The 27,114-nt window shown below is 44.2% G+C and overlaps 1 protein-coding gene across 1 annotated transcript; it reads right to left on the bottom strand.

Moving 5' to 3' along the window:
- Nucleotides 1-973: 973 nt before the first annotated feature.
- On the bottom strand, nt 974-25,388 carry LOC311142074 (rho GTPase-activating protein 35-like). The gene is made up of 8 exons (XM_084177635.1): nt 24,847-25,388; nt 14,652-14,711; nt 7,066-10,993; nt 6,428-6,569; nt 5,886-5,963; nt 5,001-5,132; nt 4,158-4,263; nt 974-3,971 (listed from the first exon to the last, which is right to left on the bottom strand). Exons 3-8 carry the CDS (start codon nt 10,792-10,794, stop codon nt 3,566-3,568), a joined length of 4,593 nt encoding a protein of 1,530 aa, XP_084033761.1. The 5' UTR covers nt 10,795-10,993; nt 14,652-14,711; nt 24,847-25,388; the 3' UTR covers nt 974-3,565.
- Between the last annotated feature and the right edge of the window lie 1,726 nt (nt 25,389-27,114).

The following is a 27,114-nucleotide window of genomic DNA, read 5'->3' as shown; positions in this document are numbered from 1 at the left end:
CCACATCACTTCAGCCTCAGCTTAACATAAAGGACCATACTTATCAGCCCTGAAGGGCCCTCAAGAGCCTGATCAATGGTAAATACACACACATTGCACAAAGGCATAATTACACATATATTGCTGCTACAGACACTCCGTGTGTGCATGACATTCTAATCAGAGCATTAGGTCTGAACTGAGGACCATTTTAGTTGATAATGAATGTGGTTAGCATGCACAAGCTTTCCCATCTGCCAACCATCATCACACAGGCATGCTAATGAATGAGACTGGATCTATGCTGCTATCGTATCAATATACTGGTCTGTCTGGAACTCAACTGTCTCTCCTCTCAACTCATGGTTGAACTTGATACACCTGACATATTTTGTGGAAGACCTTTCCAAGTCATTTAATCCATAGGAACCTAAAGATGTCCCAGTCAAGCACTGTGAGCAATCATGAAGAATCAGGCAACAAAATAGGTATGACGGTGGTCCGGCACTATCGTTATACAAACACCAGGTGGCATCCGATGATTCAGATAGTAAACAGTGAAACCTGATGAGACAGAGTAGTAGTTACCCACAGCAGTCACGCTTGACAAGTTGTAGATGTAGACAGTGAATTATTGATGTGTTTCAATGGCACCTTCAATGGTCCCTAATTATTTAACTCACATTAGGCGCTCGAGCAGAGTTTCACCTCTTTACCTCAATGGGGTTCTCTCTCTCTGAAATAACCATACCTAAGGTTTGAGATTGAGATGCAATATATTATAGTGAAATAGCATTCATGTGTGCAGTGTGTACACATATACTTCGTTGTAATATCACAAATAACTCCTGTCACAGAATAACAGCTAAATAGGCAAAATAATAATAGTACAAGCAGGTAGCTGTAAGATCTTACTGTACATTTTGCTGCATGATTAGGGAAGTGGTGTGGTGTTCACTTACACATGCACACAGATAATCACAGGAGGTCTGAGGACAATTTTACAAGATTCAATTTATTAACTATGATACAGATCACATAAGGCTTTCATCTTCATAAACCATTCTGTCAGACAAATTCCATGGTTTGCTGTAGATGCGCAGTACTTCATCTTTCACTTGATTTAAGCTACTGTATTTCACTTTTGTATTGTTTTGTTCTCACACTAATTTCATGTTTTAAAATAATAAATGGTTGAACCTTCTCCCTTGGTGTGTTCTTAAATCATGCACTAAACTGAAGTGGCCTTAAACCATTCACAAAATCGTAAAAATGGACTTTCAATCATTGAATTACACACAAAATGTTTTCTACCATTGACTAAAGACCCCCTAACATACAAATAAACAACCATTTTAGTATAGTATGCTCTCGCTTTTCTTCTTCTCCCATTTACCAGCAGATCTGTCAAAGTTGTGTCAGAAATGAAGTGATGTAGCTACATAGGTCCTCTGAGCCAAGTCACATTCTACTGGGACAGTTTGTTTTTCCTATCCATCTGATCTGTTGTGCGTGTGGTAATACTGTACTGCACTGCCCTGGACTGGGTGAGGAGTCACTGCAGCATTAGTCTATCAATCAGAGACAACTGCCTCCCAAAGCAGGAAAACCCCAAAGATAAGTACCAGTGAGTGATCCCAAGTATTAATTAGTTGACCCTCAGTACAACCAATAGCTTTGACTGATCTGTTCTGAGCTGGCAGCATGAGCAACATCCAACATGGCCGACATGGAGTACAGCCATGCCTCCTGGCCAATCCTCCATCATCCCCAGAAAGTGCCTGTGGCACTCCTTATGGGGCAACACATTAATCTGATAGATTAGAGAATATAGTAGGAGTATTCATTCAACTACTTTACATTGACTGCTTGTTTGTTTTTCTACAAGAGAGAGGACAGTTAAACACCAAACATAAACCCCATAGTATACTGGAGCTACAGTAGTTACTCTATGCTTTGTTGACATTCCTGAGCATGAGTCCATACATGTGCTCCATCTCTATAGGATATACTGTTATTACTGTACTGTAGTTAATTGCAGTGGTAGTGTTTTCGGTATGCTCACCTTGCCTCAGTTTAAGGTCCTTTAATATTAGATGAGTACAAAGAGCTCAATTGGCTAGACACCCACAGCAACATATCCAGCAACCTATCATTTTGCAATAGGGCAGTGGTTTCCATGGCCACCAGATAGCACAGTGGAGCAGACACAGTACATGTAGAGGCCTGGGCTGGTATAACTAACCTCTCCCATGTTATGTCTGATGTTACTGTCAATCATTCCCATAATCAATCTTCAATGTGGCCAATTTAATCATCAACCCCTAACTGATTGAGTGGATCTCAACCAAGAGCATCCCTCTCCTGGATCCTAAAGGGTCTGATTAACTGACCCTGGCTCAAACTCACTTTCCTAAACACCACCACTCAAACCAGGCGACTTCCATAGTCAAAACATCAGTAAAGCAACAGCAGTCCTAAAAAGAGGGGAAACTCCAGGCTATTCAAACCTGCATTCTCAGAACAAACTATTTCTAACATGGCTAAGATGAAAGAGGAATAATAAACCAATATCATGGTTGGGTTTTCCATGGTGTTATAAAGTGAGCCCTGAATCCTCTAAAAGAACACCTTTTAAATGACCGAATCATGTTAACGAGTCTCTTAACTACTACCACGCCCACCCGGACATTAAAACAAACTAGTCAATTGATCAAGTTTGCATTTCATGGAACTTAACACTAATTCAAAAGTGCTTCAGATAAGTATGTGGATACAAAAACAAGGGTTTGGATGTAAACAACGTTTTGATATACGAAGGACCTTCAGAGAGGCAATGGGTATGGTTCCTTGAGCTGTGAACTCAACACACTAAAACATTCTGGCCCAACAACCACCTTTTAAAAACAAAACCCCAACAACATTCTGACCATTAAAGTACATCCCTGGATGTCCCCCCCTCTCCCGAACTGTCCTCTCCTCCCCACTGAACCCACCCCAACCCCCTAGCAGGGGCCCTACAGGCAGACCGGGAGGCTCCCCTCACGGCTGTGTGGTACATTACTGACTACAGCCCTGAGAGAGGCACAGTCCATACATCCAGTGGCTACTTTTATTAACAAACAGAAAGAAACTATTATACACAAATAAAAATATGGTGATGGGCACAAATCATATCTTCCAGCTTAACATAGAGGCTTGGACTTTTTTAATTGTAGTGTATTGTTAGGGTAAGAACAGTTGGTTGGCAAAGAGATGCTTACTGTAACAATGACACCCACTCTGTTCTGCCCCCGGCCCTCCTGTGAGTGAGTCCTAGAGTCAGGTTCCAGGTTATCGGGGGCTATAGGGGGTGGAGTGGACGAGTCAGCATGGTGATCTGCATTGGCACACAGGTGGCAGGGGCGGGGCAGCGGGACGCTGTTCACAAGTGGCAAGTTTATTTGTCAAATGCTCCTCGTCTCCTCTCTCTGTTTACCTATGTTATTATCGATGACCGAACAATGTGTGTATGTGTTGGTGTACGTGACTAAGGTCCAGCATCATCAGATCAGGGGTGCAGCGTCTGCTCCCTTCTCCTTGTCTCTCACAGTGTCTCTTGCTCGGTGGGGGCATGGTGGGGGTGTTGGTGGAGGGGCGTCAGGAGGGACTGCAGGGGAGACTGGGGGGTGGTCGGGGGCGACTGCTGCAGGGGGTTGAAGTGCGTGGCAGTGGGGGGAGGGGAGGAGCGGTAGCAGGAGTAGGCAGAGCCCCCGGTAAGGGTGGTGGTGGGGGAGGCAGGGAGGCCAGCCAGGCCAGTGGGGGAGTCCAGAAGGGGCTGGTTGTAGAAGAAGAAAGCACACTGGTGGATGAAGGTCTCGATGATTGTCTGGTAGGAACGCGTGGCCGTCAGGGCGTCCATGGTGGTGAAGTCTGGCCGCATCAGAGTAGGCCAGAAACAGATGGACAGATTCTCACTGGTCATCAGGTTCTGTCTGCTCAGCTGGGTCACCCTGAGAGAGACAACACAATACACTTCCATCAACAACAATATCACTATTACTCATAACAACATTATTACACAGGTATAAGAGCTACTTGATACTGTACGTTACAAAACGTGCAAACGGTTTCAGTCACAATGCAGTCAGGGGCAAGGTCATAGAATGGAACAGTTGGCCAGTCTGATCTGCACTCACTTGCGTAAGTGGCTCATGACAAATCTGAAGACGTCATAGTTCTCCCTGGGGAACTTCCTCAGCACATCCTTCATGGTGTACAGCCTCTGTTCCCTGTCGTTGATCTCTGTGCACACACACAGGGGAGGGGAGGGAGGGAGGGGGTCAATGCTATGACTCATATGTTATCAACACGGTTACTCCATCTGTTACTCCATATGCAGCACTATATATATATATATATATACATACTACCGTTCAAAGGTTTGGGGTCACTTAGACATTTCCTTGTTTTCGAAAGAAAAGCAATTTTTTGGTCCATTAAAATAACATCAAATTATAGTGTAGACAAATTATAGTGTAGACAGAAATACAGTGTAGACATTGTTAATGTTGTAAATGGCTATTGTAGCTGGAAACGGCTGATTTTTAATGGAATACCTATATAGGCGTTTATCAGCAACCATCAGTCCTATGTTCTAATGGCACGTTGTGTTTGCTAATCCAAGTTTTTCATTTTAAAAGGCTAATTGATCATTAGAAAACCCTTTTGCAATTATGTTCGCTGTCTTCAGTTTCTTGGCAATTTCTCGCATGGAATAGCCATTTCTCAGAACAAGAATAGACTGACGAGTTTCAGAAGAAAGTTGTTTGTTTCTGGCCATTTTGAGCCTGTAATCGAACCCAAGATTGCTGATGCTCCAGATACTCAACTAGTCTCAAGAAGGCCAGTTTTATTGCTTCTTTAATCAGCACAACAGTTTTCAGCTGTGCTAACATAATTGCAAAAGGGTTTTCTAATGATCAATGTTTTACTGAACCCTCCAGAACTCATCCCTAACCCCAGTCAGCTCCATGTCTTACTGAAGGCCTCGAGCAGCTCCACTTGCAGGATGCAGGGCACCAGGGGCTCTGGCAGCTCAGAGAAAAAGGCCTTCAGAGCCCCAGCCACCGTGTTGATGGCAAAGTCCTTCTCCACCAGGTCCAGCCCATGGTCTAGAGGGGTAGAGGGAAGAAGAGACGTAAAGGAAAGTGAGATGTAGAAAAAGAGGCGAGAGAGGGAGAAGAAGAGGGAGGTGAGGGATAGAAGAAAAGGAGGTGAGGGATAGAGGGAAAGGAGGTGAGGGATAGAAGGAAAGGAGGTGCGGGATAGAAGGAAAGGAGGTGCGGGATAGAAGGAAAGGAGGTGCGGGATAGAAGGAAAGGAGGTGAGGGATAGAAGGAAAGGAGGTGCGGGATAGAAGGAAAGGAGGTGCGGGATAGAAGGAAAGGAGGTGCGGGATAGAAGGAAAGGAGGTGAGGGATAGAAGGAAAGGAGGTGCGGGATAGAAGGAAAGGAGGTGCGGGATAGAAGGAAAGGAGGTGAGGGATAGAAGGAAAGGAGGTGCGGGATAGAAGGAAAGGAGGTGAGGGATAGAAGGAAAGGAGGTGATGGATAGAAGGAAAGGAGGTGAGGGATAGAAGGAAAGGAGGTGAGGGATAGAAGGAAAGGGGGAGAAAAAGAGGTAGAGAAGGAGAAAAGGATGGGGATAGTGTGTCAGAGGCAGTCACTTTGTCACTGTTCTAAATACATTTATGTTTACGTCATTTCCCCTGCAGCTCATGTGTCTATATATTGATTAGCCACATAACTAACCAGGGTTAGTCCAGGTATTGGGGACAGACAGTGTGGTGAGTATTAGGCAATCCCTCTATGGGTCTGATACATTGTTTTAGACCAGACAGACAGGACTAGGTACAGCAACTCACCCTGGTCAAACTGCCTCTGCATGCTCTCCATCTCACACTTGTTCCCGCTCACCCTGTAGAGCCCCTCTGTGTTGAGACCTGCAGAGAGACAGACAGACAGAGATGGAAACCAGGAAGCATGCTTCATTAGATCAACTCTACCATCTGCATTATGTCATCATCCATTTCCAGTGAAGTCAATGAGGACACTGCTGCAATACAGCAGTTGATCATTGACTACATTTGCTGTAGGGTAGTTAGTTCTTCTTTGCTTATTAAATGTAAATAGAAGAAAGATAACGCCCTCACCCAGAACAGCTTACACTAAAGCACATTGAAATTAAACAACCACATAATGTGTGTATTGTAAGTAAAACAATCACAGTGCAACAAAATAAATTACACCGTTTCATCCTTCAGCAACACAGATTTACCTCAGAATTAACCTATTATCAATAAATAATATTATTTGTATGTTTTGCACAGCATCCAAGCCAAATAGCATAATGAATCAGACAAATACACACACAGGGGAGAAGAAGAGACAGAAAATAGTGACCTACCTGTGGTCTCAATGAAGCGGACACACTTGTCGATGAAGAGTGGGATAGGTCTGTCTGGGGACACCACGTTGACCAGGGGCACTCCGAAGTAGCTGCTCTCCAGGGGCTTAGGAATAGAGGGCCGAGGCTTTGGTCTGGTTTTCTGCAGAGACACACAGGAATGTTGACATTGTTAATGACCATAGATGTCTATATTAGATTTTTGTTCATTATGTCAACACTATGTTCAATTCAGCTGCGTCAGCTGCAAGATTTGCCTTTATGTATTCACCATCAGAATCAACAGCTGCTGTTTCAAGTGTCTCAGTAACTCTGAAATACAGGCTGCTTTCTTCTTAAATTCTACCCACACACTTTGGAATTTCACATGAATAACTTACTTTCTATGAATAGCATATTAGCATGGAGGAACAGTTTTGAGTAAACCAAATCAAGCAATTACCCATCAAAAGAGTTTTCAAAAGTAAAGAGACTACATGGAAAATCATATTAACCATGTTGTCATTACTTAACCACATTTATCGTATCAAAGCTGGCCAATTACCTACACTTGAAAGAGAATAGTCTTTCAAGCCTGAAAAGCATAGTGTTTACGCATTAGCAGTTAAGAGGAGACTACTAACTGTAGCAATACATACCTTGGCAGTTCGCCGCAGGCTCTTCAGAATGTTCCTTTTCTTGGGGTCCTCTCCCTCCTCGTTGATGATGTCTCCTTTCAGGGTTCCGAACTCATCCTCCTTGGTTTTTGGCAGGGCCCCCATCTCGTCGTCACTGCCAATGAAGCTGGTGCGGAAGCTGCTGAACTTGCCCAGGCGTTTGGAGCGGTCGCGGTACAGCCGTGGCTTTACCCCCGCCGCCGATAACTTCTTATGGCGCTCCAGGGAGCTGCTGTCCACCTCACTGTCTGAGCCGTTCCCGTTGGAGTGCATCCGGTTGGCATTGCGGATGGTAATAATCTTGCCCTGCGTGCTGTCGTGGGGCACAGAGTATATGATCTCCTCATTGCTGGCCCGGGGCTTGGACACAGCATCCATGGGCTCTGCATAGTCCGAGGGGTCGTAACCTCCGTCCCCACCGGGCACCCATGTCACAGCGGAGGGCAGGGAGCGACGGTGGCCCATGGTGTCTGTGTTGTAGGGGTTTCGGCCCACCTTCCGGAAGTCAAATGTCACAGTGGGCTTGGGTCTCACCTGGAGAGGGGCTTTGCTGTTGAGCTTGTTCTCAAAGGAGCTGATGTCAGAGATGACAGAAACATCGCTGGAGTCCAGGTCAGGCAGATTGAAGCTCCCACCATGGGAGGTGAGTGTGCCATCGTAGTAAGGTGGGGAGGGCTCCACGTCATCCATGTCAGAGTCTAGGAACATGGTGCCGGGGCTGGGGGAGCTACAGCGAGGGGAGTAGGCAGTCTCGTTAATGCAGGCCTCAGCCACGTTATCATACATGTGAGTGGCCTCCACGATGTTGCGTTTCTCCACCACCTCCATCAGGAAGGGCTGGAACATCTCTATCCTGTGCAGGCCGCCCACCACCCCTCCGGACCCACACACCACACTGTTGAACCTGCCCTCTATCTCTTGGGCCAGCTCCTCTCCCTGGACCAGCTGCTCTCTGGCAGACTCACTCTCTGTGAGCTCCACCTGGCTCTCCCCTACGGCCAGCACCTGAACAGGAATGATGTCCTGGACCTCACACAGGAAGGCACACAGGGTCTCCAGAGAGGCCTTGCGGCGGGCTGAGTACACAGCGATGTAACCGTGCACTAATCTGCTCTTCCTCAGGGAGAAGGAGGCGTGGTAGGAAAGGAGGGAGAGCTCAATCACCTGTTTGTGAGGTCCCACTGTCTGCTCCAGTATCACTGAGGTTCCACTGTTGGATGTTGGCCTGCAGTGCTGAGGCAGTAGGAAGGGAGATAGGAGCTGTTCCACGTCGTAGTTGTCTCCACACATCAAGCACATGACGATGCGGATGTCTGCCTCTGGGCTGGGCTGGTGAGGAGAGTCTCTGGGACCTGGAGGTTGAGGGGGCAGAGGTGGGGAGCTGCTACTGAAAGATGAGCTCCTTCTAGAGTCCAGAAGACCCCTCAATACTTGGTTGATCTGACTCTCATTCACATTGTGCCCATAGCCCACACCAGGGGAGGCTGGGTCTAGGAAGCTACACTGCAGTCTCCTTGCTACCTGCTGTCCCTGTGTTATCAGACCTAAAGCAGTTTCTCCCCCAATATCTGCATACGTCCCTACACCCCTTTTAGTAACCAAGAGCAGAGACGTTAAAAGCTGAGCTATATGGCTGTCCCTTCTACCGATTGTTGACTCCCGCAACCTCTCAATGCTTTCTACGACGTAGGTTAAGGACTCTTTTGAGTTGTACAGACACATGCACCCATGGGGTGTGAAGGTGGGAGTGTGGAAGGAGTTTACAGGAAGTCGTACGTTGCCCTCGATAGGTCGCAGGGTGAGCTCATACATCTTCCCATCCAACACATACCGGTCATCATTGGTACAGAGAGCTCTGATCTCATTTGCAAACTCCCTAGCCAGTCCGTCTTTGCCCAATATCACAAGGTTGATTCGGTCTGCTTTCATTTCCCCAAAATGGGACTTCACGTCGAAGAATGGGTAGCATGTTGGGAAGCGTGAAGCCAGGAGCTGCTCTATCTTGAAGTCGCCACACTGTGGGCTGCTGGGGCAGGTCTCCTTGGTGGGGTGGTAGACAAAGTGGATATGCTTCAACACCAGAGCATCTCTCTCAGCTGGAAGCTTCTGCAGGGCTTTGAACCGCTGCTCCTCCCCTAAAACCTCCTGGATGGCCCCCATCTTCTCCTTGCTGGGCTTCGCGTCCACCTCCAGCTCATAGAAGAGCTCAGAGTACTCCAGCAGAAGCTCCTGGAAGTCCTCTTTAGCGTGGCCGATGATCTCTTTCTGGTGGCGGTTGTAGAGGTCCAGGTACTCTGATTCCTCCAACCATTGGTAGAAGTCTTCATTCATGATGAAGCTGCGGGACTCTTCCCAGGGCTTTCCAGGCGTGACAAAGGGAGAACAGGCCAGCTTGTGCTTGAACTCCTGCCTCATCTCAGCCCGCTTGCACTCATTCCTCAGGTGCTCCAGGTGGGTGTCGAAAATGTCCTCGGCTGGGGCCGTCTCCAGCAGGTCTGAGGGGATGCGCTCATCCTCCATGTTGTCTATGTGAGACGTGTCCTCCCATGGAGAGTCCTCCAGAACCACAAACCAGTGGGCAAAGTGCTGCTTGGACTCCAGGACCTTCTGAACCCCAGACCAGCTCAGCTGGTCAATCTCACCCAGGTCAGGCACCAGGGAGCTAAGTGCTAGAGGAAGAGTGCTCAGATAGATTTTCCGACGTCTCTCAATGTGCTCCTGTTTCAAACGGTACACAAGCTGCTGGAAGAGCTTCTTGCATTTTGCTGTACCCTCCAGAAAGACGTATTCATTGAACTCTGAAGAGGTGTGCATGCGTCGGCTGGTGTTAAGCCAGGTCTCGTTGTGGTTCTTCACGATGCGGTTGACTAGCCATTCGTATCGGTCTTTAGCCAAGGCTATCTGCTGACTCTGGAGCTTGAGGGCCTCAAAGTAAGGAATGATCTTGGGCTTGCCCCTGCTCTTATCAATGAGTTGCACCAAAGTAAGGAAGGCTAGGTCAACATTGATGTTAGAGCGCGCAGACGTCTCCACCACTGGAAGACTCTTTTTAGTGATGGCAAAGGTGTGAGAATCTTTGATGTAGCGTTCAACTCCCTCATCGCACTTGGTTAAGACCAGCACAATGGGCTTCTTTGTTTTGCTCAGCTGACCGTAAAGGTTTGTGACAAACTTCAACTGGTCGTCAAAGTTGCGGTTCATCCCCCTACTGACGTCCACACAGAGCATGAATCCGTCAGCCTGTATCTTGCCCTCAGGCATCTGCTTCTGCTCAAAGTCCTGCTCCAGCCCCAGCTGGTCCGTGCAGAAGTACATCAGCTTCTCTGCAGAGGCCAGCTTGGTGGAGGCCGCCCTCTTGATGTAGGGCTGCATGGCAGTACTGCGGTGTGGCTGGAACGTCTGGTCATCAATGAACTCTGTCTGCTCCACCACATGCATCCTGCACTCCGGCCCCTCCTCCACCACCCGGCCCACCTCCCCCCAGAACAGGAAGTGGTCATTGTTAACCACTCTGCCCCCAAAGTCACTGGTGCTCAGCACTGATGTGTGGTCCAGATAGAAGTCATCGGCGCTGGGGCGCACAAAGCGGTTGCACAGACAGGACTTGCCCACGCCACACTGGCCCTTCTCTTTCTCAGTCCCTGACAAACCCACCACAATAAGGTTGTATGTGGGTGACTTAGCATCTTGCTTTTTCGCCATCATTATCATCTGCTGACACTCATCCTGCCATAATCAGGCACTCGATCGGAGAGTACACCTGGATGTGTGTCCATAGAGTGGCAGATGTACAGTGGGGATGAAATTTAGTTGGCGTTTCCTCTAGTGTGCTACATGGTTTACCAACAGCAGTGCAGGGGTGTAGCAAAGACAGAGGCTTCTCTCAGTCATTCCTAATGTTGCTATGACCCTGTCAGACAGAATTTTAAAAAAAGAGCACAAAAATCAAAGAATTAGCTAAACAAAAATTATTCCACATTTTGTTAGACTGAATTCAAAATTGATTAAATAGATTTTTTTCCCTAACTCAACTACACACAATACCCCATAATGACAAAGTGAAAGCATGTTTTTAGAAATGTGTGCAAATTTATTGAAAATCAAATACATAAATAACTCATTTACATAAGTATTCACACTCCTGAGTCAATACATGTTAGAATCCCATTTGGCAGTGATTACAGCTGTGAGTCTTTCTGGGTAAGTCTCTAAGAGCTTTGCACACCTGGATTGTACAATATTAGCACATTATTTTTTGAGCTCTGTCAAGTTGGTTGTTGATCATTGCTAGACAGCCGTTTTCAAGTCTTGCCGTAGATTTTCAAGACTATTTAAGTCAAAACTGTAACTAGGCTACTCACGACATTCAATGTCGTCTTGGTAAGCAACTCCAGTATATATTTGGCCTTGTGTTTTAGGTTATTGTCCTGCTGAAAGGTGAATGTCTCCCAGTGTCTGTTGGAAAGCAGACTGAACCAGGTTTTCCTCTAGGATTTTGTCTGTGCTTAGCTCTAATCCATTTTTATTTTTATTTATTTTTACTCCCTAGTCCTTGCTGATGACAAGCAAACCCATAACATGATGCAGCCACCACCATGCTTGAAAATATGAAGCCTGGTACTCAGTGATGTGTTAGATTTGCCCCAAACATAACACTTTGTACTCAGGACATAAAGTTCATTTCTTTGCCAATTTTACTTTAGTGCCTTATTGCAAAGAGGGTGCATGTTTTGGAATATTTCTATTATTTTCACTCTGTCATTTAGGTTAGTATTGTGGAGTAACTACAATGTTGATCCATCCTCAATTTTCTCCCATCACAGCCATTAAAAACTCTAACTGTTTTAAAGACCCCATTGTCCTTATGGCGAAATCCCTGAGCGGTTTCCTTCCTCTCCGGCAACTGATTTAGGAAGGACGCCTGTATCTTTATAGTGACTGGGTGTATTGATACACCATCCAAAGTGTAATTAATAACTTCACCATGCTCAAAGGGATATTCAATGTCTGTTCTTTTTTTTAAACCATCTACCAATAGGTGTCGTCCTTTGCTAGGCAAACCTCCCTGGTCTTTGTGGTTGAATCTGTGTTTGAAATTCACTGCTCGACTGAGGGACAGATAATTGTATGTGTGGGGTACAGAGATGAGGTAGTCATTCAAAAATCATGTTAAACACTATTATTGCACACAGAGTGAGTCCATGCAACTTCTATGTGACTTGTCAAGCAAATGTTTCTCCAGAACTTTAGGCTTGCCATAACAAAGGGGTTGAATACTCAAGACATTTCAGCATTCCATTTTTAATTAATTTGTCAATTTTTTAAAACACAATTCCACTTTAACATTATGGGGTATTGTGTGTTGCCCAGTGACACAAAATCTCAATTTAATCCATTTAAAATTCAGGCTTTAACAACAAAATGTGGAAAAAGTCAAGGGGTGTGAATTATTTTGGAAGGCACTGTATGTTGAGGGGGTATGTAGTAAAAATAGATTTAAATGTTCTTTCCTTGCCTTGTATGATAGGTGTCACCTGAAAGGATTCTACATGGGACTGGAGTCACACCATTCTGACTGCTCAGCCATGGGTCCACGTACTTCACCTCAATGACATGCGTATCACATTTAGGCTACTGACAAGCCCACAAAAGGATCACACCAACTACAATACATGTGATGGAGATAATTGCGCCGCATTGTAAAGCGGACATTTTAAGGCAACATAATAACTTGTTTATTCTGGCCAAGAGAAGCTAGAACCGTTTATAGTATGGCTCCTTCAATACTTACAGTACACAAATTGTGCTATTTTGTGTATTTTTTTCCCGCTGATCGTAACTTTTTTGTACATAATGTTTCCACCATTGTTTCCTATGACCAAAAAAAGCTTTTGGACATTAGAACAGCTATCACTAACCTCGATTTAGACGAGGCCTTCTACTTCAATGAGATGGAGGCGAAAGAGAGATTTTTTCGGACCAGACCCAAATCTCAGACACTCGAAGGAGATGGCACTATAGAGACCGGCGCGTGGGCACCCTGATGAGACTACGGCGGCGAGTGAATAAATCACCTCTGCCCTCTGTTCTATTGGTGAATGTACAATCGCTGGAGAATAAACTGGACGAGCTCCGTTCGAGACTATCCTATCAACGGGACATTAAGACTGTAATTTACTGTGCTTCTCTGAGTGGGGGGTGGGGGGGGGGTGTGTCTCTTTGTTAACAACAGCTGGTGCGCAATCTATAATATTAAGGAAGTCTCGAGTTTCTGCTCTCCTGAGTTAGAATACCTCATGATAAGCTGCAGACCATACTATTTATCTGTATTTCATCTGTATTTTCCGTAGCTGTCTACGGAAGTGGTCCTATGAAGCGGATGCTAAGCTACAGGTCTGTTTCACTAGCAGACTGGAATATGTTCCGGGATTCATCCAATGGCATTGAGGAGTTCACCACATTAGTCACCGGCTACATTAGTAAGTGCATCGACGATGTCATCCCCACAGTGACCATGTGTACATATCCCAACCAGAAGCCATGGTTTACAGGCAACATCCACACTGAGCTAAAGGCTAGAGCTGCCTCTCAAGGAGCGGGACACTAATCCGGACGCTTATTAGAAATCCTGCAACACACACGCTGCTGCTACTCTGTTTATTATATATCCTGATTGCCAAGTCACCTTTACCCCTACCTACATGTACATACTGAATTACCTCAACTACCTCATACACTTGCACATTGACTCAGTACTGGTACTCCTTGTATATCGCCCCGTTATTGTTATTTTATTGTTACTATTTCATTTTTTATTTCACAAATAATTGTTTTGTTTTTTTACTCTGCATTGTTGGGAAGGGGCTCGTAAGTAAGCATTTCACAGTACAGCCTACACCTGTTGTATTCGGCGCATGTGACCAATGAAATGTGATTTGATGTTGGTCATGTTAAGTGGATCAATCAGTGTTACAATAGCCAACTTGGGATTGGATCATTCACCTGTTAGTAAGTAGTCCGGTTCCCTAGCCATAAAGCTCTACTGTACTATCTTTTTTTTGGGCACTTTTTCGGACTACTTGGCAGGTTTTGTATTGTGAGCAGGGAGGGGAGTGGAGGAAGAGGAGAAGCACTCTTCACACTGATTGGAATCCCATCCTACCTATTGCTAGCCAAGACCATTGAGGGGATGGATGGTCTCTGTGTCCCTCATAACTATGCAAGATAAGTCCTCCATCTCGAGGGTGGCCAAGGACCACTTCGGACAAAGGGCTGGGCAGTGGTGTTGGTTTCCTTGCCAAATGGGACCTTTGGTGGTCACTATTAAGGATATATGCTCTCGACTATGGCCTTGATCGTGAATGTCATGATCATGGATGAATGACAAACATTTACAGTGCATTCAGAAAGTATTCAGACCCCTTTACTTTTTCCACATTTTGTTACAGCCTTATTCTAAAATGGATTAAATAAATAAAAATCCTTATCTACACACAATACCCCATAATGACAAAGTGAAAACTGGTTCTTAGAAACTTTAGCAAATGTATAAAAAATAAAAAACATACCTTATTACGTAAGTATTCAGACCCTTTGCTATGAGACTCGAAATTGAGCTCAGGTGCATCCTGTTGAGGGGGGAAAAACAATTTAAATCAATTTTAGAATAAGGCTGGAACGTAACAAAATGTGGAAAAAGTCAAGGGGTCTGAATACTTTCCGAATGCACTGTATGTAAACATGAACCTCAGACAGCAACAAAAATCTAAACCAATCAGGCAGAACACAACTTTTCTTATTGTAATAGCCTCCTAATTGCTATGTTTATACTGTTGCCAAACAAAGAGAACAGAAGACAAATCTGCCCACCATACAGACAATCACTAATGAGCAAATCCAGTCTACTACATGCACACAGTAATCCCTCATCGCCAGTGTTAAGGCATCCGCATGCTTCCCAGCCAAAACAGTTCGGAAGAGTTCGTGCATATGATGACATTTTATGACGTTTTTGTTCATTATGGACTTCGGTAAGGGTTTTTTCGGTTGTTCAGGGACACGCCATTTTTTCTTGAGGCAAGCCGAAGTCGGTACCCTAAGTCTACGCCCCTTCGTCAGTGATTGGTCAACAGTAAGCATTCTTTAGTAAAGTCTGTTGTCATTCAATGAGAGAAAAATCATTTTCATTAAAAAAAATGTCATTTAGAAATACTGCACCAAACGACTAAGATCTCCTCTGCAAAAATGTCAAAATTAATGACAGATTTCTTGAATGATCTTAGATTAATTCTGACTGTTTTGAGGAAGTGTATACTGGCTATGGCATCTCAAAATGGACAAACAATACTAAACTCAGCAAAAAAGAAATGTCCTCTCACTGTCAACTGCGTTTATTTTCAGCAAACTTAACATGTTTAAATATTTGTATGAACATAACAAGATTCAAGAACTGAGTCCCTGAACAAAGGGGGGGGGGTCAAAATCTAAAGTAACAGTATCTGGTGTGGCCACCAGCTGCATTAAGTACTGCAGTGCATCTCCTCCTCATGGACTGCACCAGATTTGCCAGTTCTTGCTGTGAGATGTTACCCCACTCTTCCACCAAGGCACCTGCAAGTTCCCGGACATTTCTGGCGGGAATGGCCCTTGCCCTCACCCTCTGATCCAACAGGTCCCAGACGTGCTCAATGGGATTGAGATCCGGGCTCTTCGCTGGCCATGAACACTGACATTCCTGTCTTGCAGGAAATCACGCACAGAACGAGCAGTATGGCTGGTGGCATTGTCATGCTGGAGGGTCATGTCAGGATGACATTGCATAGCGTTGAGATTGCCTGCAATGACAACAAGCTCAGTCCGATGATGCTGTGACACACCGCCCCAGACCATGACAGATCCTCCACCTTCAAATCGATCCCGCTCCAGAGTACAGGCCTCAGTGTTTTAGGCTCATTCCTTCGACGATAAACCGCGACTCGTCAGTGAAGAGCACTTTTTGCCAGTCCTGTCTGGTCCAGCGACGGTGGGTTTGTGCCCATAGGCGACATTGTTGCCGGTGATGTCTGGTGAGGACCTGCCTTACAACAGGCCTACAAGCCCTCAGTCCAGCCTCTCTCAGCCTATTGCGGACAGTCTGAGCACTGATGGAGGGATTGTGCATTCCTGGTGTAACTCGGGCAGTTGTTGTTGCCATCCTGTACCTGTCCCGCAGGTGTGATGTTCGGATGTACCGATCCTGTGCAGGTGTTGTTACACATGGTCTGCCACTGCGAGGACGATCAGCTGTCCGTCCTGTCTCCCTGTAGCGCTGTCTTAGGCGTCTCACAGTACGGACATTGCAATTTATTGCCCTGGCCACATCTGCAGTCCTCATGCCTCCTTGCAGCATGCCTAAGGCACATTCACGCAGATGAGCAGGGACCCTGGGCATGTTTCTTTTGGTGTTTTTCAGAGTCAGTAGAAAGGCCTCTTTAGTGTCCTACGTTTTCATAACTGTGACCTTAATTGCCTACCGTCTGTAAGCTGTTAGTGTCTTAATGACCATTCCACAAGGTGCATGTTCATTAATTGTTTATGGTTCATTGAACAAGCATGGGAAACAAGTGTTTAAACCCTTTACAATGAAGATCTGAAGTTATTTGGATTTTTACGAATTATCTTTTGTGTTGTGTTAATTACATGAAGACTACGTTACCCAGCAGGCTATGCGAGGGGGGGGGGGGGGGAGTTGAAGTATGCCTTGCATGGCTACACAAGGAGATTGCTAGCTAAAGTATCAGTTTATTAAAAGTAGTTCAACCTACGCCCCGGTTTGTCATTATTCAAAGGAACAAACATAACATGGTGTCAGATTGGTAGTCGCTATGACGAGACAGAGAAAAGAAAGGAGTAACTCTGCAAATTTCTGCGACAAAAAATGTAACATTCTACCACAAGTCAAGTGACGTGAGTAGTCGAAGATGCTAGCTTGCAAGAGCAATGCCAACGTGCCGCAGCAGCGAGAGTGACAGCAGCGAGAGCGAGGCTGCACTGGAATCTGTTGACGAGCAAGTTGATGAGCAACCTACCGAAGTAAGAGAAATTGAAACTGTACCTGTTTCCAGTCATGGATAGGCTTAGTCCTCCTACTCCTATGCAGTTAACAGGCAAACTAGCTGACAATTGGAAACGTTTCAAGCAGAGATTCAATATCTATCTAGCAGCCAGTGGCGCAGGGGGAGATGACAAATTCAAAGCTTCCATTTTTCTGCATGTTATTGGAGAGGATGCATTGGACATTTACAATAGCTTTCAGCTAGACGAGGCAAACTTGACATTGACTGTGCTCATGGCTAAATTTGAGGAGTACTTTGTACCAAGCCAGAACGTCACGTTTGAGAGATACACGTTTTTCTCTCATGATCAGAAACAGGGAGTCAGTTTTGACCAGTACTTGACTGAGCTGAACACACTGAGCAAAACGTGTGAATTTGAAAATCTGAAAGACTCACTAGTGAAAGACAGGATAGTCTGTGGCATACTTGATAATGGACTCAAGGAGAGATTGCTGCGTGAGCAAGATCTATCTTTGGATAAAGCAGTGAATGTGTGGAGCAGCTGAAACCACCAGAGCACAAGCTAAAGAGCTGAGCAGGGATGAGACGTCAGTGCAATAAAAAGAGAGGAGCAACACACACAACGCTTTACAAAACAAAAACAAGCAAAAGAGAAAAATCTAAACACTACATGTGGAAAATGTGGAGTTATCCACAAGCCAAAAAATTGCCCTGCATATGGCAAATCGTGTAACAACTGTGGGAAAAAGAATAATTTCTCAAAATGCTGCAAAGCTGAGGCTACAACGAAAAAGGTTCACACAGTCAAAGAGGAGACTGAAGAATTCTTTGTTGATTCTGTGGAAATATGCAATGCAGTAAAAGCTGAATGGATTGTGCCATTGACTGTGAATGAAACTATAATACCATTCAAGCTCGATACTGGAGCTCAGGTAAACCTGTTGTCGCTGGATGACTACAAAACCCTGAAAGTGAAGAGCAAAATATACCCTGTGAAAATCAAGGTTACTGGTTATACTGGGGAGAACGTACCAGTTAAAGGAAGCTGCATAGTAACTTTACAGCACAAAGGAAAACAGTTCAAAGCACAGCTTCTGATCGTGGAAAAGAGTGTACAGCCTATTCTTGGAATCAGTGCATGTGAAAAGCTCAATTTGGTCAAAAGAGTGTATGTAGTGACATCAAAGACTGAAAATGACCAAGAATCGCTACTGGCTGAGTACAAGGACGTGTTTGAGGGTCTCGGATGTTTACCTGGAGAACACAATATGTACTGATGACAAAATTACTCCAGTTGTGCATGCGTGCAGAAAAGTTCCATTTGCACTGAGGAAAAAGCTCAAGGAGGAACTCGGACGCATGGAAAAGATGGACGTCATCACAAAAATGGATGAACCTACAGATTGGATAAGCTCACTGGTTATTGTGGTGAAAAAGAACGGCAATCTCAGGATATGTCTAGACCCGAGAGATCTCAACAAAGCTATCAAGCGAGAGCATTTCAAGTTGCCAACCAGAGAAGAGATAATGTCGCAGTTTGCTGGAGCAAAGTGGTTCAGAAAGCTTGATGCCTCATCAGGATTTTGGCAAATGAAGCTAGATGATGCAAGCTCAAGGCTATGCACATTCAACACACCTGAGGGCAGGTACAGATTTCTTCATCTACCATATGGGATTCTCTCAGCGCCAGAGGTCTACCACAAGATGATTCACATGATCTTCGAGCACATTCCAGGAGTAGAGACCATGATGGACGACATTATCGTCTGGGGGTCCACAAAATAAGAACACAACGCACGAGTGAGACAAGTGCTGGACCTGACACGGAAAGTCAACCTGAAGCTAAACATGGACAAATGCGAGTTTGGTGTGAAAACACTAACCTTCATGGGAGACGTACTTTTAGAGTATGGAGTCAAACCAGAGCCGAGGAAAACATCAGCCATCAACAACATGGAGTGCCCGAAGAACAAGGACGACGTGAGACGCTTCATGGGCATGATCACCTACCTTGCAAAGTTCATACCTCAACTGTCAGCACAGTCTGCTCCACTCAGATGTCTTCTGGAACAGAAAAACGAATGGGAATGGTCCCATGAGCAGGAAAACTGCTTCAAAAACCTAAAGAAGGCAATCACAGAAGAGCCAGTGCTCAGGTTTATGATCCAGAGAAAAGCACAAGGATTTCTGCAGATGCATCACAGTTTGGCCTGGGAGCAGTTCTTCTGCAACAGCATGATGACACATGGCAACGTGTCGCTTATGCGTCCAGAGCCTTGACAGGCGCAGAAACAAGGTATGCACAAATAGAGAAAGAACTACTGGGGAGTACATATGCGTGCGAAAGGTTCCACCAATATGTCTACGGACAAGCCTTCCAAGTAGAAACCGACCACAAACCATTGGTGTCAATCATGTCGAAGCCACTGAATGATTGTCCAATGAGAATCCAGAGAATGTTGATCAGACTGCAAAAGTATGAAGTGAAGATTATCTACACCCTGGGAAAGTTCATGTTCGCCGCCGACACTCTTTCTCAAGCAGTCGACAAGAAAGAGAGCGCCGACACACAGAAAAACACAGATTCAGGCCTACGTCGACATGATCGTTGCATCCCTTCTTGTGTCTTCTGAGAGAATGGCGCAGATCAAAAGAGAGACAGCAGCTGACCAAACAATGACAGAGTTGAAAGAAACAATACTGATAGGATGGCCTGCACAGATAAACAACTGTATACAGAATTACTGGATGTGCAGAGCAGAGCTCACTGTTGTGGATGACATAGTGTTCAAAGGCAACAAGATTGTCATTCCCATGACACTACGCAAAGAAATGCTACAGAAAATACACGAGGGCCACTTGGGTGAGGAAAAATGCAAATGACGAGCACGAGAAGTAATGTATTGGCCAAGAATGAACCAGGAAATCAGCCAGACCACTGCTTCATGTGAACTGTATTTGACCTACAGGCCAAAGCAGTAAGCAGAACCGCTAATGCCTCATCCAGTACCCAACCGACCCTACTACAAAAGTTGGAGTTGACCTTTTTGACTGCAATGGCAAAAGTCACATTGTTGTTACGACTACTACTCAAACTACCCTGAAGTAGCAACACTGCCAACTACCTCCAGCAAAGCTGTAATCACCTACCTGAAATCAGTCTTCGCAAGACATGGGGTTGCGTCTGAACTGTACTCAGACAATGGCCCGCAGTTCTGAATTCCGATCGTTTGCTAACGACTGGGGATTCGACACAACACCTCCAGCCCCAACTACCCAAGGTCCAACGGCTTAGCAGAAAGTTCAGTCAAAATTGTCAAAGGTCTGATGAAAAAGGCACATGATGGAAAGGAGGACTTCCTAAAAAGTCTGATCTACTGCAGCGCACCGCTGCGGAATGGACTTTCACCTGCACAAATGTTGATGGGACGTCGCATCAGAACCAACCTACCCATCCATGAGGACTTGCTAACACCCAGAGGTGCTCACAACGTCAAACTCGCAAAGGAAAAACAGAAAGACAAACAAAAACAGCGACACGACAAAAGTGCAAGACACTTACCTGAACTGAAACCTGGAGATCATGTACGACTCCGAGACATCACTACAGGAACCTGGATGCAGCAAGGGTGCGTGCAGAGAGAAGTTGCACCGCGATCCTATGAGATCCAAACGGAGCATGGATCACAACTGAGACGAAACAGAGTGGATCTAAGGCTTCAGTCATTCACTCAAGGGACTGAGGATCATCAGGAGGATACTGCTGAAGTGTCAAATGCCTTTACCAATGGACAATTCAGTCAGAACACCCTGACTGACAATGAACGCTGTCCAACTGCTTCACGAAGCACTTCAGCAGAACGACCAAAAAGGACTGTCAGAGCCCCTGAAAGGCTTATTGAGAATTGCAACAAAAACATTTTTATATATATATATATATATATAAATAAAAAAGGGCCACCTGGATTGGATGTTTTTGTTTATGTGAAAAGAAATAGAGCCACAATAGAGTATTGTTGGACAGAGACTGCATTTAGTTGAGAAAAAAAAAGGGAAAGGAATGTGTGTTATTGAAAATTGCATGTTATGCAGGTTGAGTAAACACATGTGATGTAACATGTTTAGTTACAGAGAAAAAGTAGTTTTCTTTCAAAGGAAGGAAGATGTGTTATGTGTTAATAACATGAAGACTACGTTACCCAGCAGGCTATGCGGGGGGGGGGGGGGGGGGGGGCAGTTGAAGTATGCCTTGCATGGCTACACAAGGAGATTGCTAGCTAAAGTATCAGTTTATTAAAAGTAGTTCAACCTACACCCCGGTTTGTCATTATTCAAAGGAACAAACATAACATCTTTGAAAGACAGGGTCCTGAAAAAGGGACATTTCTTTTTTTGCTGAGTTTATTTCTGCTTTTTTCTCATTTTTCAAGCGAATGTATTTTAAGGGTGTATGCGAGCACACTCGTTTGGTTCACCTAGCCGACATTGGCTAGCCGCCAGCTGAAATTAAGCATGCTGACGCCTTTAGAATCAGGTAAGTTGAGGTACTATTGTTTGTCAAGTTGCCAAGCAGTATATTGTATACACAGATGGGGCCATACTGGAGATGCTCCATAACTAGAACCAATGCACAAACAGGAAAAGCCAAGTATGACAAGACTGGCCTCTTTTAGAATCCGAGAGTGAAATACACTCGTCTCTAACATGTAGGCTCAGCATTCCCTAACAGTCCCATTACAAGTCAGAATGTTGAACAAACTTCATTTCAACTTACTTTACCTGTTGCCTGACGATTTTGTCCCTATGTCGGAGGTAATCTGAGACAGAATAGCCACAGGGAAGCGTTATCAACACGACCTTCAGTACACTGGTCTGTATATCGGTTTTTCGCACCTGATAAACACTTGCACAATATGGCTGAGCCTAACCGAACCACAGACCGAACGTTGTCCCACGTAAATCAGATGGCAAATTTCACAAACACTTCCAACTGATTACGAGGAAACGTGCTTCGATCGACTACGTTCGGTTACATTCGGCTATTGTTTACATATTGTGCATCATGTGCAATGCATCAGGAGATTGAAAATACAAGCGAGAGGACCTACCGGTGCCGCAACATTTTGGGTAAACAACACTTTCCTGTGGATACCCCATCTCCACCTCCTACCGTCAAAAGGACCAACAGCATGGACAACTGGTAAAGTAAGTGTAAATATCATTTTATTAAACATTCTGGCTTGTAGACTCTTGCATCTTTTTAGGCAGACTTCTTTCAGACAATACCCAGGGGATAACCATGGTAACAGACTGATGTTTAGGCAAGAGGATGCTCAAAGTATAACCAGAAAAACAACCACACTATATTATTGCGATACAATCACTCATGTAAATAGAAACATATACATACTGTGTGTGTGTGATTATTTATATATATATATATACAGTGGGGAGAACAAGTATTTGATACACTGCCGATTTTGCAGGTTTTCCTACTTACAAAGCATGTAGAGGTCTGTAATTTTTATCATAGGTACACTTCAACTGTGAGAGACAGAATCTAAAACAAAAATCCAGAAAATCACATTGTATGATTTTTAGTAATTCATTTGCATTTTATTGCATGACATAAGTATTTGATCACCTACCAACCAGTAAGAATTCCGGCTCTCACAGACCTGTTAGTTTTTCTTTAAGAAGCCCTCCTGTTCTCCACTCATTACCTGTATTAACTGCACCTGTTTGAACTCGTTACCTGTATAAAAGACACCTGTCCACACACTCAATCAAACAGACTCCAACCTCTCCACAATGGCCAAGACCAGAGAGCTGTGTAAGGACATCAGGGATAAAATTGTAGACCTGCACAAGGCTGGGATGGGCTACAGGACAATAGGCAAGCAGCTTGGTGAGAAGGCAACAACTGTTGGCGCAATTATTAGAAAATGGAAGAAGTTCAAGATGACGGTCAATCACCCTCGGTCTGGGGCTCCATGCAAGATCTCACCTCGTGGGGCATCAATGATCATGAGGAAGGTGAGGGATCAGCCCTGAACTACACGGCAGGACCTGGTCAATGACCTGAAGAGAGCTGGGACCACAGTCTCAAAGAAAACCATTAGTAACACACTACGCCGTCATGGATTAAAATCCTGCAGCGCACGCAAGGTCCCCCTGCTCAAGCCAGCGCATGTCCAGGCCCGTCTGAAGTTTGCCAATGACCATCTGGATGATCCAGAGGAGGAATGGGAGAAGGTAATGTGGTCTGATGAGACAAAAATTTAGCTTATTGGTCTAAACTCCACTCGCCGTGTTTGGAGGAAGAAGAAGGATGAGTACAACCCCAAGAACACCATCCCAACCGTGAAGCATGGAGGTGGAAACATCATTCTTTGGGGATGCTTTTCTGCAAAGGGGACAGGACCACTGCACCGTATTGAGGGGAGGATGGATGGGGCCATGTATCGCGAGATCTTGGCCAACGACCTCCTTCCCTCAGTAAGAGCATTGAAGATGGGTCGTGGCTGGGTCTTCCAGCATGACAACGACCCGAAACACACAGCCAGGGCAACTAAGGAGTGGCTCCGTAAGAAGCATCTCAAGGTCCTGGAGTGGCCTAGCCAGTCTCCAGACCTGAACCCAATAGAAAATCTTTGGAGGGAGCTGAAAGTCCGTATTGCCCAGCGACACCCCCGAAACCTGAAGGATCTGGAGAAGGTCTGTATGGAGGAGTGGGCCAAAATCCCTGCTGCAGTGTGTGCAAACCTGGTCAAGACCTACAGGAAACGTATGATCTCTGTAATTGCAAACAAAGGTTTCTGTACCAAATATTAAGTTCTGCTTTTCTGATGTATCAAATACTTATGTCATGCAATAAAATGCAAATGAATTACTTAAAAATCATACAATGTGATTTTCTGGATTTTTGTTTTAGATTCCGTCTCTCACAGTTGAAGTGTACCTATGATAAAAATTACAGACCTCTACATGCTTTGTAAGTAGGAAAACCTGCAAAATTGACAGTGTATCAAATACTTGTTCTCCCCACTGTGTATATATATATATATATATGATGTACAGTTTCAATATTGAAATTAAATATGTTAACATAGGCTACTGCCATTAAATAAAACAAAACCTTTTTCATTACTATTGTTTACTAAATGAGGCATCTCAAATTCTAAACCAATATAAAAACCATGTCTAAATTGCCCAGCAAAGGCACAGTAGGAAGTCCATTGCGCTCAGCTGAGCTAGGCCTGACAGACCACCAGATTGAACAGGCAAATTCTTTGGAAGTGAAAACAAGCAAGTCACTATCCTACCCTCTGATTGTAAAGATACATCGCTTTCTAAATGCAGAAGGACACACATAATTGCGCCATATTGTTCGAAATCGTCAATATAGCGGGTTACAACTCCTTATGCATATTGTAATGGATTAACAAAGGTTTTGGAATGAATTTTCATGGAAAGGACTGGCCACGCCAGGCCTCTTGTCCACAGACGAAATTGCCGACTCGTAACTAAACCCATTTACCTCGTATTTCTGAATTCACTTTAACCTGATCACCCTATTCACTCAAAGATACATTTGTAACAGACAACTGATACATAAATGTGCGTAAATTGATCATGAGAATGGCTAGCTCGAACACTGGTTTCAATCCGTGTTCCAGATTAAAATGGGGAGAAAGTGAATACATACCATCGCATTCTCCCTGCATCCGTCAGGCCAGCGCTTGCCGCAGCCCTGGCCGCCTGAAATGCATGGACATAAGAAACAAAAATAATGTGGCTCTTCTGATTCCCAAACAGACAGAACTATAAATAGGTTATTATTGTTCGCTTTACAGATTAATTGTAAATCTGCATTTCGATGGTTTTCAATTCCATTCATCTGTTCATTTTTTTTGGTGATAATAAAACTACAAAGCTAAAAACGTTATTTTTTTATTTTTCTCTCCTCGTTAAAAATGAAAGGCGTATAAAAACTTGTTTCGCCGTCTTCTCCTTGCTTCACCACGTTGCTTTTTACCAATTATTATGTCCATTGTTGTGCCAACATTATGCTGGATCGATCATGCACCGGACACCGGTCGAGTTTGTTGCACTTGCCATACAATGTTTCTTCTAAACAGGCCTAATGCAACAAATTGGTAACGTCCTTATCAATTTAACAAGAGATTGCGTATGTGAAAGTGGATTTTTTTCCAGCTTCCCAATAATGGCGACGGCCCTTCTCCCGGAGCTAATTCTCCTCTCCTTTTCTCTGAAAAAAGGCAGCGGCGGAGACTCGCCCAGCGGCGCGCACACACAACTGCAGCACGTACAGTATTTACAAAGGCGAGACGCTGCTGTCATACCGACACGCGTAATCGCCATCACTGCTATAAATATGACTTTAGCCAACATATGTCAAGCTCCCATAAATTAAATTGGCTTTGATATATCTCTGTGTCAAGACCACTTAGGCTCCATTCATGCTTTTCTCTATTGGCATCAACTGCTTTAGTAGGCCATATGTATTTGCCTTATTCTATTAATATTGTGTCCTACTCTAAATTATCATAATCATAATATTGTGTCCTACCCAATGCATCATAGTAGGCCTAATATTTTTTCAAATGATTAGGATCATCTATGGAAGCCCATTCCCATCACCAATTTGTATTTTTTATATATGTCGATGCTTTCTCAACATTTTGAGATACTTAAGTAAAAATGTCGAGATACTATAAAAATGTCGAGATACTATCTCAAAGTGTCGAGATACTAAGTCGAAATGTTGAAATACATTTGTATTTGTATTTATTATGGTCCGGTAATACAGGACTAATAAAGGCCCAGTGCATTACTTTTGTGAGAGAATTGTATAATTTTATTTTTTTACAGCTGCAGGTAGCTTAGAGAACCCTATGCGCTCTGATCCTATCTGGTCAAGGGAAACAAAGCTGTATTTATAGCCTACATTAGGCATATTTATTTGTGTTACGAGAAAATGTGAATGTGATCAAATTTAGTTTATTTTCAAACTTCGGGTGACTAGGCTACCTAGACCTTATCAATCCAAAATTATTGACTGGAATTAATCAATCAACATAATAGTGATGAAATACTGGGTGAGTAACTTTTTAATTACAGATGCAAAAGGCCCACACGATGCAACCCTGCAAGCTCAGCCCTGTTAGTTATATTGTCCAATCAATAGCAGTTGTCTAGTTTTTATGGAAGCCCATTCCCACCAACCAAAACATTTTTTAAAGTCGATATCTCAAGATTTTTAGATATGCAAGTCAACATTTTGAGATACTAACTCAAAATGTCGAGATACTAACTAAACATTTTGAAATATTATCTAAACATTTCGAGATATAGGATATGTTTCTTCATTTGTAGCGTTGTGTGGTGATTTCCATCTATTCATGTTGCAGAGATCAGCACAGCAATAACCTTCCAGGTAAGACATTAATATAGTCCATTAGGCTATCCATTGTGTGTGTGTGTGTGTGTGTGTGTGTCAATGTCCTGTTTTGGACAATAAATATAAAATGTATATGTTATCTGACAGAGTTGATAATATTGTGCTGCTTTTTATGATTAAGTGGGTTATTTTCCATGGCTTTGCTGATATTGTGGTGTAATAGTATGTGTAATTAGAGGGGGGGGGGGGTTACCTACTTTGTCCAAGTCTCAAGACTCCCTGTGTCTATTGTTATACATTGATTGGTTGGGGTGTATTTGTGGCCCTGATAAGCACCTAATTTTCTTAATTTCTTACATAGGCAATGGACAGTATCATTGAGGACTACTTCCGGATGTGATTCACAAACAATGAAATGTTGTTGTTTTTGGAGGAATCACACAACCTAACAATACGTTTTCAGACCTTAGAGAGAATTCTAAGTAGGAATCCGCTCTGGCGGGTTAAAATCAAAACAGATGGAGCAGAGGTGCTCTCTTTCATACAACAGCA

Source organism: Coregonus lavaretus, assembly GCF_964263955.1.
Source record: "Coregonus lavaretus genome assembly, chromosome: 15".
Taxonomy (NCBI): Eukaryota; Metazoa; Chordata; class Actinopteri; order Salmoniformes; family Salmonidae; genus Coregonus; species Coregonus lavaretus.
This window is presented reverse-complemented; position numbering and strand designations above follow the sequence as displayed.

Coding starts and splice junctions, on each gene's coding strand:
- LOC311142074 (XM_084177635.1), bottom strand. CDS start 10,794: ATGATAATGATGGCGAAAAAGCAAGATGCTAAGTCACCCACATACAAC. Junction 6,570..7,065: donor GCCTGCGGCGAACTGCCAAG/GTATGTATTGCT, acceptor GTGTCTCTGCAG/AAAACCAGACCAAAGCCTCG. Junction 5,133..5,885: donor GCAGAGGCAGTTTGACCAGG/GTGAGTTGCTGT, acceptor CTACCCCTCTAG/ACCATGGGCTGGACCTGGTG.